The sequence below is a fragment of the Cebidichthys violaceus genome, unplaced genomic scaffold (genome assembly GCF_023349555.1).
Source record: "Cebidichthys violaceus isolate CVI_PGR_0920_01 unplaced genomic scaffold, fCebVio1.0.p SCAF_15, whole genome shotgun sequence".
Classification (NCBI taxonomy): Eukaryota; Metazoa; Chordata; class Actinopteri; order Perciformes; family Stichaeidae; genus Cebidichthys; species Cebidichthys violaceus.
In genome coordinates, this window is record NW_027176318.1 from 14,803,982 (window position 1) to 14,817,712 (window position 13,731).

Sequence of the window (13,731 nt, forward strand, 5' to 3'; positions counted from 1 at the left end):
GAATAAAGAATGATACCAAGAATCATATGGTTTTACGCCACTTTTATCAGTGTAACTCAGGGGCGTTCACCGTCCACACCGTCCACACACACACCAATGGGTGACGTCGGGGTGAGCAGGTCCACTTATATACACTCCCACACACAGTCTAGGTCAACACCGTACCTCCAACAGCCATTAACAATAAATAAACCGCGAGAAAAAACAATCATAAATTCATGACCGTCTTCCTCTACCGTTTTCTAAAAGATATAAATAAAGACCCACAGGAACGTATTTATTAATAGAACTCACTTTGAGCGCAACCGTTTCACGTTGAACACGAGCCCGCCTGCTGCGGAACAATCTCCTGGTGACAACAGCCACATTATTGCAGATTAGCAATTAAAGCCCAGAAGGCTTAAGGGGGTAAATGTAACAACCCTGTGCGCTCACAATTAGATAATGCTGAGGCCTTTCCTATGCTGAGCAGTGATTATCTGCAAGAAAAATCTGCCATTAGTGGTGCGTGTGGACATAAAGCCAAGCCGCCTCATCTCGCTCTCTACTGAACTCTCTGCTCAGTTCACCAGCTATTTCTCACCATTCATTCCTAGCATCAAGGCACTCTCCATTTGAAACATAATGGCCATAAATTGCCGTTTGACATATTGTCTCTAGAATTAAAGTAATTTGGCAATTCACATTTCACTTAAGGAATTGTGCTTGTCATTTCTTGCCCATGGCAAATATAATGAGCACTTACGACCGGTGGGGGTTCTTTCGGTGAGATTTCATTGAGTCTGTATAGTGGCTTTGCTGTTGTTATTACTTTAAATAATATGTTTACGCACTTATTTAGTAAATAAAAAAGAAACCAACAAGAGTATTGATCAAGAAGCGTACAGAAAAGGAGCAACGAAAAGAGCCGATAAAATCCTAACAATACCCATCCCTACAAATTATACATAACAGCACATGCACTGAAGGTTAAAGACAAATCCAATCAGTTTAGACAGTCACACTTTGGAAACAGAAAGGGGGAAAAGTCTCAGTACCCTTTACTGCCATACAGAGCATGTGATGGCATGCTCCAATGCCCCCTTTCACACGCTTGCAGACAAAAGGTCGCTCATTTAAATACAAGTCAATAAACCACTTTTGCCAGAAAGGGCAGCCCTGTTTTCTCCCACAACTTGTTTATTCCTCGGCTTCCTGGCTGACAAGGAAAGACCATCCCTCTCTTTATTGATGGCTCTTCCTCTCAGTCCCACCCCACACACCTGGCTGAGATTTATTACCGACGTGGAGCCCGCAATTTAATCTTTCAATGAGGACCTATAAGAAGGACATAAAAGACGTTTCAACAAGACGTATGCACCAGGCCCGACAAAGACGGATTCTATCACCCGACCGCATGAAATTTACCGGCCCTGCTGGCGATACCGTGTTACACGCTGTTAAATATAGTTCAGTTTAAATGCTTAACTGTAAAATGCATGAAAACCTGAAGAGGGCCTGTATAAAAGCAGCAAAACCTGTTTACACACTACGGTGATTACAGCCGCCGTTGTAAAATACTTCAGCTTGGACCGACTGCAAAACCGGCGGGTAAATTAACGGGCGACTCCAAAAATCACAGGCTTTGTAAGGTGATTGCTTTGCGCCCGTCCTGAGCGGAGGTCTATTCAGTGGCACACAGCTGAGCGAGTCGGGACAACGCGCACCGTCTGAGAGGCAAACAATAATCTCGTTGATCTATCCGTGACCTCCGCGGAGCACGTCTGAAGCAGTGACTGATTTTCTGACGTGTGGACGGGGAACACGTAGCACACGGATGCACCCTATATCAGCATAACCCCCTCGACCCGATTGTTACAACAGTGGTTCGATGGTACGTTTACACAGAATATCGGTCGAAATGCCGGTAAAGACACTGCGGTTAAAACGTGTGGATTCTGTGTATTAATGACGTGATCTTCTCCCCTGAATTCATGTGGAAATGTGCCGCCGTAGTGATTCACCGTCAAGCGCAAAGTAATGTGAAAGGATGGCTCTCCTGCAGGTTTTTTGCATGAGGTGTGCCAGTGATTCAGCAGCTCGTTAGGACATATTAAGAGGTTGAGGGCCTTTACAATTGTAATGCGTGTTGATGATGAATGTCGCGGAGGGAAATTCTGAAAAGAACATCTGAAATAAAAGCTAACGACGCCATTCATCTGTCCTGCCAAAGTAATATTTCTCACATATTTTGTCCTCGTGGATAATGGACTTTCCTCCTGAATTGCCTGGATCATATTTCCAAACGGTGCGCTAATGCCCCCAATCAGTATCACTTACTACCCTGGTCAACATTTTCCATTTGTTCCTTGACATTGACGGCCAATATTGTTTGCGATTCTGGGTAGAAAATTGCATTCTGTATGTTGTATCAATATCACTGCATAGTTTAATCAAGTGTGATATGAGAAAAGGGGAATCGAGCCTTAAGCGCGGCCTGTGAGATCAATAACAATCATGTACATTAATGTGACGTGTCAAAAATCATTCTTAGACCATGTTATTTGCCATGCAAAAGATAACCTCGCATGAAAACACGTTTTTTTGGGGTTTTTTTTTTGTGGAAACGTTTTGTAATGTATGATGAAGCTGCTTCTTAAGCAACCCCGTGAGTTCTGCAGATTGTTGACACGGGTTGCCGTTATATCAACAACCATGTTCACGGGTTCTGATGAACGCCTGTCAGCAACTGCAGGTGAGACGCACTGAATTTAAAATTGCTGCAATACAGTTTCAGGAGCTTCAGGAGCTTCAACCTCGACTACAGATGTGTCAATCAATCAAATTTGGTCCTCTCTCTCACACTCAACACACACACACACACACATCCCTACATGTCTTATGTTGCATTTAAACCCCCTGTGTGTGTGTGTGTGTGTGTGTGTGTGTGTGTGTGTGTGTGTGTGTGTGTGTGCATGCATGTTTCCCTCTGCCCCCATTACCTGACTGAGGCATGACACAACCCAGATAGCATCCTCCGAGCTGTCAGCAGCGAAGAAACGGCCCGCGAGCCAATATCGATCAGCAGTAATAAGCCCCGCGGCGGTTGACACGGTGTTTTCTTTCCATCAGCAGCTCACCGGCGCACACGCCCAACGCACCGCCAAAAAAAAAAAACTTACCATGCAAGCAGTCGTGATGCGGTACGACAGGGCTCACCGGCAAGACGGTGCACAAAGTCGGAACAGATACTGACACTCCGTCACCACCGGGTTGGTAGGTTGAACGCTTGTCGGATTGAAGGGTGGCTTCAGAACTAATAATGAGCCGCAGCATAAATATAAATCATGACAGCGGTCGGGCCAGGGACGCACAGAACGCCCCGACGGATCCAGAATGATTTACACTGATTAACGGCATGTTGTATACATTCTGATGGGGGATATGGAGTGGGTTTTTTTTGCATAAAGCGTTGGATATGGATCAGAATGAATATATTCACACACTTTTATAAATATACAATAAATGGCCTTCAGTAGGGTTTACATAGTTATACTGCATGCTCCTTCAACAAGGTGTGTGTTCCTGTCCGTAGGTTAAGACAGGAAGGAGACTAGTTATTGCGTTAGTGTCGTCACAATACCAAAAGTAAGACTTCGGTCCGACACCCTGATGGGTCGGTACGAGCCACAGTCTGTGTTGTCTTTCCCTGGCTTAAGAAGGAGAATGATTGATGCCTCAGTCAGTGTCTGTGGCAGCGACCCACGGGACAAAGAATCTAAAAAACATGTCTCGTAGAATTGGGGATAATTTCTTAGCGAAAGTTTTAAAAGCATTCTATTGGGTAGCCATCTGGGCCAGTCGTTGTGACTCTTGTGTTGTGTAGCAGGCTGCTGCCTGGGCTCAGTGTGAACGTCTGATAGAACGCTGACGTTGCTGCTTCACGTCAACCACCTGAAAAGCAGACAACAATATCTGCGTTTACTTTTTTTTTTTTTTTTTTTTTTTTAAACGCTCCCATGTGGTGAAGATGGCAACACTCGCTCTGGCAGCAGGCGTAGCTCTCCTGCTCCGGGTCCAAGTACAGAAAAGAGCCCAAGTGCTGCACACCAACCCCCCCCCCCACCACCACAAGCAGCTGAAGTCCAGTCACCACCGGATGACAGGTTTTGATAAATAAATAGATAGATAGATAAAATACAGTATATAGAGAATAAATAGGAGATTATTTCAGTTTTCCTTTTGGTTTTAGGAATCTTCTGTTAAATATGCAGACAGCATAAACCTGCAGTTGTGAGAGGAAACCACAAATAGTTTATTCTCTTCTGATCTGATCAATAACCTGGTCGGCTCTTCAATGCTGATGATGCATGTCATTTCAGGCATCATTTGAGCCCACAGCTGTCCGATGTTTCGTTCAATGTGCAGTTCAAATAATTGTTCAGTTGTTATATTGACTGCTGTCATTAAAAGAAACACATGAACGCCATGATTCCTTTAAGTCTTTGTGTCGGTGTTCCCCCCCCAAGCTGTAAACCTAGGGGAAACACTGTGCTTTATTCAAATTGACTGTATCGAAATGAGGCAATCATCCACGTCTGATTAGCGTGATGACATAATCCACACACATATTTAGACTAAATGCATCTTAAGATGAGGTACCGGTACGTGGATGTAGTCACTGGTGTAGGAGGTCGCTGGCCGGCTCCCCGTCGCCAATGACTCGCGGCCTCCATACGCATTCCTGAGAGGAGCGCCGCATTCTCCTGGCTGCAGAAATCCAATTACAGCATTTTCTACAGGAGGTTGGCTACACCCTCCTCCGAAATCACTCAAATTAATCAATATGCGGGTTTACTGCATAACAGATGAGAGGGGCCGCCGCGTGCTGCAAATCCTGGAAGGAACCCGGGAACGCCACCGAGCCAAGAACTCCCCCCCCCCCCCCCCGTACGGCGCAATCACTGACCCAAGTGTGTGACTGTTTCACAGCCGGCAGAGATGAGCCATCATTCTTCCCCGTAGTTGAGCAGCTTCGGTCAATACAAGTATTTTCCCTAATAGGAGGTGAGTAATGGGCCTGCCGATATGTGTTTTGACAACAGTGCTGATGCACTCTGGGCCCTGCATTGCCCCCACTGCTCCAGACGGGGCAACATGGCCTAATATCTAGACGGAACACTGTGGGAAACCAGAGCCCAACAACGTCTAATGCAATGTCCAGAAACGGCTACAAATCCCGGGCATGAATGAGGCGAAGCAAGCCTCTGAAGAACAACGGCTACTGAAACATCTGTCTGGCTAAAGACGTTTGACGGTCTCGAAAAATGTGTGAAGGCTGACAAGAAGAAAACACACCTTTACTCAAACAGATGGTGTGAGTTTGGCAAGTAACAGGAATCTTCCTTTATTTCCTCGCACTACCCGTTTCTTTTTATAGCCGCCGCCGCCGCCGCGTCTACTGGTACCCAGAGCACAGCGCCTCGCTAATTACGCTTATCATGAAAAATGTGAGCGTGAGGAGACGTTAACACGGGCGCATTGTGATCACGGCGTCTCTACGAGGCGGCCCTCGTTCACTCGCTCACTCGTTGGTGTTAAACCACATTCCGCTGTCGGGATCGACACACACACGGTTATCGCCGAAGCCGTCATTTGAATTCCGCCCGCAGAGGCTTCCCTATTTGTCAATGCAATTGTTATAAATTGTGAACAACCGTTGCGGGAGAGGAGTGGACATTTCTTTTCTTTGCTCTTTAGTGAAATCACTCTAATTCTCTTTGACGTTCGTTGAAAAGGCGGCTGTGATTCTGCCTCTCGTCTATTGAGCCCACTGAGCGGCTTGGAGTTTAAAAGAAGCCCTCGTCTTCCTCCCTATTAATGAATCTTTTTTTAATATATATATATATATATATATATATAATTAATTACCATTGTTAGAGTAATGGGATTTTTAATTAATATCAGTCAACTTTCACTTGGCCTATAATTAATGAGGCAATGCGCATATGCTTTTTAATATTTGCATTTCTTTTTCATCTGCACTGAATCCTTTTGCAGGTGCCTCTCCTGGGTACATGTGTTGAATAAACTGCAAATATGAAAAATGTTTCTTTTTCTTGTCAGTCAAAAAGGACAACCACATATAAAAACACCCCATTAATCATAAATACAAAGCGATGACTCATCCAGCAGTACACACGAATATCAGAGTACGCTAATCCAGCTTCAGTTCACGCAAGTATTTTGTGCCCATGATTATCGTTAGGACTGATCAGCCCGTTAAACTGAACAGATTGAGGAGTTATCAATGCACAGCAGTAACTATTATTTACATGGTAATGGTAACATATGATGAACGCCTATAAGCAACAGCGTGCAATCGAGAAACAGCAACAGATGCTGCTGGGAAACCAGCAACGCTTCAGAGAGATGTCGATTGAGCTCCACAAGGTACAGACTTCAATGTCAGATGTCTGTTATTTTGTCCATTGGGGAGTGGGTGACAGATACAATATGAACACATTGTGATGCAACGCAATCTCTGTGTCGCTGTATCAAACAATTTGCAACAAAAAAAAAAGAAAAAAAAAAAGAAAAAAAAAAAGGAATTTTCACTACAGTAGTTGTTGCGACGTGCGTTTGAGTGATACGTCTTCTGTCAGCGGCGCGTTTGTCTCGGCTCGGTCTGACAAGTGAAAGATTGCAGAGGCCCCCATTATGCCTCCATTGTTGCAACGGTCCATCTGCCACTCTGATCTCTTCTGCTCCGCCTCAAGCAGAACAGGAGCGACGACTTTCGACGCGCTGGCGAAGGGAAGCAGAGGCCGCCGTGTCGTCATGTCGTCCAGCGAGCCCGCCGTGGATCGTGGCGAAACAAAAACTACCGTCTGATGCAAGCGTGGGGCGAGAGAACGCACCGTGTTTTATGAAAAGACCAGAGCAAACCTCGAAGCACGAGTTCCTGGGGAGCACCGGAGGGCAACAACACTCCAACCACACTGCCGACAGACAAAAAGGGCCCACAAGAAATAGTTTGCTCTCATTTGGCTCTGAAAATGAAATTGCCGGATGATCGTCCGCGTCGTCAAAACAATACATCTTCCTGGTGTATCGACACTTTGCAAGTCAAAGCTTATAAATGTTTCCGCTTTAAGAAGACTCGTACCACTCGCTCACTTTTTGATTGTCGAGGATTTACACACACACACACACACACACACACACACGTGGCTGGAATCTCAGTGGGTTTGTGTGGGTAATTATTCCTCCGCAGCCTCACCTACAGACGTGCCAGACGCATCGCCTCACACAAACCACACGGTGATGGAGGACTACGGTCATTACTGCTCCAATAAGCACTTCCCAATTTTTTTATTTTTTTTAATTTTCTTTCTTCTGATGGGAGCACTTTAATTAGAGAGGGGGCTCTCTGCCCAATTTTACAGTAGACTGTGTAACCCATTTCCAACAAAGCCAGATACAAAGAAACAGTTGGCAGTAACACTGTCGCAAGCACGCACACACACACACACACACACACAAGCTAATGGTACAGTGACCAAGATAATGGCATGACGGACTGAACCCAAGCAGCACTTGACCAGATCAGAATAGAAAAGCAGAACAGATGAATGCATGTTGAGGGCCTGGTGTACATGCGCTGCAGCTCAATCCATCACAGTAACCACTTGTAACTTGCCATCAAGGCTTCTTCCCTGGAGTAAAACACTCCTGCACTACAGTGCAAGTACATTTCACAAGACACCAATTACAACTCAAACCCCCCCCCCCCCACACACACACAGCAGGTGGGACAAAACCATGACATGCATGCAGACAACTGGTGCAGCGACCAACACTTGCATCGCGGCACGGCGGCCAAGCAGCGCAGAATAGAATAGAAACACGACATCCTACCTTTTTGTTGTAGTCAGAGGCTGGAAAAAAAAAAAAAAGACATCACACAAGCAATGCAAGATTTGTGATCAGCAAACAATTCACACAAAGATGCAAATGAGCAGCACAGCAGCCAGCCACAGCGTAGAGGAACAGCAGCGTAGACATAAATATCCCACTATTAATATGATTTTTTTTTTTTTCCCAATATCATGATGAGTGAATTAAAAAAAGGTCACATAAATAAAAAATAGGCTCGAGACTTTGATGATGCATTAGACTGAGTTGCAGTGCATTACGTCAGACAGCATCAACAAGTCATTTTGTTAGCCTCAGCTATGATATTTTAATGACATAATATGACTAGAATCCTGTTATACACACACACACACACACACACACACACACACACACGCGCGCACACAACAGGTCCTCTGCAGGTCAATGCATAGTTATGAGTTATGGCCCAGGCCTTCATGTACCCCCCCCCCTTTCCACACACACACACAGCAAATGTAACCACAGCCAGCAGCAGAATAACGATCAGCACGGCGGCTTTTCACCAAGCAGCACAGTATGTACCCGAAAGAAAAGACATTATGGAATGTTATCCTACTCGTATGAAGTCACGAGCCACCGTGTCCACGGCCTGCTCCATCCCGGGAGTCCCACGTTGACGTGAGGCGTCTGCCTGGAGATGTCCACCGGTTGTCCTGCGTGCCTTGGTCCCCGTCACTCATTCCGGTGGTAGTTTAAACGTGTCCCCGTGGGCAGCTCCGACATGTAGCGATGTGAAGGTAAGCGCGGACGTTCACCTGCGTGGCCCTTTATTTCACAGGTACCAGACAGTCATAACGGTCAGCAACGTCACTTCCACATTAGTTCGTTTGTCTTAAACGTCATGCAATGCGCTACATTTGTATCCAGGCTGTATTTTTTTTTACTTTGAATCCATTTTTGTTTGTCTAATGAGGGTTCCCATCTTCTTTCAGCTACCTGTCCGCCTCCTGCACCTGCGCAGTTTAGCGTTATCGGCGCTTGTCTATTCTGCCCTTCTTAAATACAGTCTTAGGGTTCAGCCAGTTGAAACGGCCACACTCTGCAGCCCCGAAACGGACGTGTCCGTGCGGGTCGTCTTGGCTTTGGCAAACCGCTGAGTTCGACTTCAACGCGTCCACCTGGAAGCGCGTGTCTTCCCCCTGGAAGTGAGGAGGGGAAACCCCAAATTGTCCGACAAAACGATGCCCCCCCCCTCGCTGGGTTCCAGTTATTTTTGAACTCTCCTCGTTTTGTCTCCTTGTAGCAAGGGTGCAAAGTGTTGGCTGGGTTGAATAATGGGATACACAGCCTGGGGTTAACTCTACACTATGTTCCCGTTGTCCATGTTAATCACAGTGTGCCATAGATGGGGATATTTACCATTAAGCTGGTGCAATTCTAAACTTATAACACTAATACTAATAATTGTGTTAACCCTCAGTTTTAGTGTATTAAGTAAATTGTAGATAACACATTCTAAATAGGCTACAGCAGGAGTGGTATATTTCATATTGCATGTATCTTAATTAATCTTCTTCAACAAGTGTATCATGCTAACTTGGTGATTGATTATTAGTGATTTAAGTTTGCAATCTACATTAATACATTGGTTTTGATTGCATTTATTATTATTTTTTTTACAGAGGAGCAGTATATTGTCCACAGTATATATATATATATATATATATATATATATATATATATATATATATATATATATATATATATATATATATATATATATAGACAATACTAATAATCTACATTTCAGATTTTGTGCTCATTGCATAAATTGTTGTGGGACCCAGTTGTCATGCAACAAGGGTCATGTAGTTGCACATTTGAATACGGATGAATAATGCACCACGGCTGAGAACATCATAACGCCCTGCTATGCTTGTGTGAACTGGGCAATTTGCAACCTCTCCCTGTGTGTCTGCACTTGTGTCTGCGTGTCTTGGTGTGTGTGTGTGTGTGTAGAGTAGTAACCTACAGATAATTTATAGCTGCATCGCAAACACCGTCTCCTCTCCATGGCTGCAATTATCACAGAGATACACTGGATAATTGGCCGCGTGGACATGACAGCTTATTTACCTGTGGGCCAGAAAGAAAGAGACTGTACAACGACACAAAGAAAGACAGTGTGAGGACTCACTCAGTCATTAGCTAGTGCATGGCAGCTGCACCGTGGTTGAGGTTAGCGAAAGCCCGCGGCTATGGCACTACATGTGACTAAAGCATTCAGATAAGGACGGGGAAAGACAGTGGTCTGTGTGACGGGAGGCAAAATCGCCAGCATCAGATTGTCCTGCGTTGGCCCTGAATATTGCCATTGGGCATGAATATAATAATATTATAGTCTGTAATCATATATATACGGCCCAATGTGGACGTCATTCCAAGGCTAATGAATCAGAATGTGATTATAGGACAGAAACGGTTTGCTGAAGCCAGCACACTGACAGTCCCAATCAGATGAGTTCGACAAAACGTCCCAAAAGCAACCGAAAAAAAAGGAAGTAGCCGTGGCAACAATAACCCAAAGTCAATCCTGAAGTGTGGAATTAGAGGTGCCCTTGCTTCAGTGCTGAAAATACCCGTACTTGTCTCGAGGAATAATACTGCTGTCCAACGGCGTAGGTGGAAATTCCATGCCGTTGATGAGAAAAAAATCCTCATCCATGTATGGTGACGATCACGTTGCATTAGACCCCTTAAATATTTAAAAGGCTTTGAATTGTATGACTGATCTCCCCGGGGAGGTAAACATAACTATGTCAATAGGCTTTCTGCCACTGGCCCGGAGTGTGTTTGTCTTGTACAAAGAGAGCTGCCGTGGCCCTGGATCTATATTAACAAAGATGTTCTCTGGCTGCAGTAGGGAGATTTGGCAACTCTGCCGAGAGTCATCTGGTCACAGACCTCCGCTGTCAGCCGACGGTATTAGGAATTGTTCTCGTCGAGTATTTACCTCTATTTTTCACGGCCTGATTTCTCTATGCCGGGGAAGAAGAAAAAAAAAAACTTCGCAGAAGATTTTTGGAGCCCTCCCTGAATAGAAATGGACCACGGTGTTGAAGAGTTATCACTGCAGCGTAATTGCACAGAGAAGGATGCATTATTTATGAGAGATTTAGCCTCATTAATCTGTGAAACGTTCTGAAAGTACGATCATTTCATTTTTCCTCATGACTTAGTGTTTTAGCAGATCTTTGCAGAGACATGAATTTGCTCTTTGATGCAGAGCCAGTTTCCTTGACTGTCTTCGTGAAATAGTGTTCTTTGACAGCTCTTCCCCAGCGCTTTCAATGAATCATTATCTGTGCCAATGTTAGCACTCAACCTGTCTTTTTTTTTTCTTCCTCTCTTTTGTCTTGCAGCTGCACACTGACCTCGATAGGGGGGACAGTGAGGTGAAGTACACTCTCTCGGGAGACGGGGCTGGCTCCATTTTCACAATTGACCAAACAACTGGGGACATCCACGCCTTAAGGAGCCTTGACAGGGAGGAGAAGCCTTACTACACCCTACGCGCCCAGGCTGTTGACATCGACACCAATAGGCCCCTGGAGCCTGAATCAGAATTTGTCATCAAGGTTCAAGACATCAACGACAATGAGCCAAAATTCCTGGAGGGACCATACACGGCCAGTGTCCCCGAGATGTCCCCAGTAGGTCAGTGACCATGCGTAGGGATTTGAGAACTTTGTTTTCTCCTCTTCAACTGCAGAATAAGAACGTTTCAGGAGCATCACAGGTACAACCGGAGGGGCAATGCCGCTCCCCGCCAGATTTTTTGATATTTCACAGTTAGTTATTCTCGGTGTGCCCCGAGTATATTCCACAGCTTTGTCTTTATACATTCCTCCCAAAGGGAGAACGGCATCAACGTAATTTTCCGCAAGAATGGTTCCTCTTGATCTAAACGCAGATGAAACCCTCAAAACTCTAACGCTCAGCAGCCTCTAGAGTACGTATGAGTATGATAAGAAAAACACAAGCCAGCGAACACTCATCAGAAGCTGTACAACAGTTTACTGTAGGATCAGAAAAAAGCTTTCCTGTTTGTCATGAACACATCCAGAGGGGCAACCCGACGGTGGAGCGGCTAGCAATGGGTTTCCAACCCGCTGGCCGGACCTTCTGTGTGAGGTTTGCACGTTCTCCCCGTTGCCGGCGTGTCTTCCTCCCGCAGTCCAAAGACATGCAGCTGTGCTTATTAATTGATGACTCTAAATTGCCCGTCGGTGTACATGTGAGCGTGAATGGTTATCTGTCTCTCTGTGTCGACCCTGTGACAGGCTGGCAAACCTGTCCAGGGTGTACCCTGCCTTCGCCCTATGTCAGCTGGGATAAGCTTCCCCCCCCCCCCCCCCCCCACCGCGACCCTGAATGGGATGAGCGGGTACAGATAATGGATGAATGAATGGATGGACGGATGAATGGACATCTGGTGTGACCATGGAAGCAGAGTCCAGAGATCAGCTTAAAAAAATCCACAGAATGAATCAAGTAGACCAGTCATTCCCAAAGACTGAAGACATTTTCCAAAGAAATTTGCAAAAATTCCTTCCATTGTCTTTTATTTTACTTTGTATATCTCCAGTACACCTTTAAGCCACATGAAGGAGTCTGAATATTGCTATGCATCTGATGATTGTAGCCTATTTATTAAATTGTATCTAATCTGTTTGTTTTACTGATGAGAGGATAAAAAACGAGGACCTTTCATTAAGATAAGACATGAATGTTGTCATCACCTTTCAAGTGGATTTACAAATCATTTTCAAAATGTTTCTATCCATACATGCTTTATTTGTCAGTATTATTATCTAATTTGATGCTTCGTTTGTATGAATGGATACCTGCCAAAAGGGTAATCCATTGATTAAGGGTTTCAGTTTCATTTAGTTGTTGTACTTGTGAGACACGGATTTAAAATAAATGGTCAAAACCAAAAAGCAGAGGCGACGGTGTGCTGACTTTCAGTCCCGATACAGTGCTGTAGTTTTTGTAGGCCAACAGGAAGTTAGCATCGCTCTGGTTCCCCTGACATAAAGCCAATGGGATTTTTTCCATTGGAATTTGGATTATTGCAGAAAAATAAGCTCTGTGGCAAACACAAGTTTGTGATACTTACACGTTTTGTTCAGCAAGATAATCTTGGCAAATGAACAACACTTTTTTTTTTATCATTTCTGGAGCATGAATGCAACTTGGCAAGAGGTAAGAAGCTGACATGAGGCTGTGCACGAGCTGCACTACGTCACAGGCCACTAGTTGGCGTTGATGACGTTTAGAAGTCTCATTTATCCACTCGTTATCAGCCGCCATCAAGTGATGTATTCACTGATGTATTCAAAAAACACATTGACTTTGAGACGAGGGAACAGGAAGTGCAAAAACTCATTTCTGAGGTTTAGGACTCATTTTCTGCACTCTGGATCCCACTCTTCCCATAATGCAACAGGATAGCATCTTCCATTAGATGCCCCCCCCCCCCTGTCTCATGTAGTGCATAGCATGGTATGTCAGAGGCATGAAGCATGAATGTGATGAAGAACTTGGCTAAATATCAAATAAGTCTAACTGCACAAATCCTCAAGTGCTTCTGTGTCGTGGAACTGGAGATGTTGACTTACCAGAGAAGACTTAATAGACTGTAGCTTTCAAAATAACCCTTCGTTGGCACTCATTACAGTTGAAGCCATAAATATCACAAGCGGGAACGAAAAGCATTGCAAAATTATGCAGAGTGACACCACTATCAGATCACTGTGACTCTCAGCTGATAGTACAACTGTGAGTGTA

At 44.8% G+C, this 13,731-nt stretch overlaps 1 protein-coding gene across 1 annotated transcript in view; it reads left to right on the forward strand.

Moving 5' to 3' along the window:
- The window catches only part of LOC137872026 (cadherin-12-like), a 92,911-nt gene that overhangs the window by 40,488 nt on the left and 38,692 nt on the right, over positions 1 to 13,731 (forward strand). Inside the window, exon 3 of the mRNA XM_068710221.1 lies at positions 11,301 to 11,595. Within this exon, the coding sequence (XP_068566322.1) occupies positions 11,301 to 11,595 (295 nt within the window). The remainder of the gene's footprint in view (positions 1 to 11,300; positions 11,596 to 13,731) is intronic.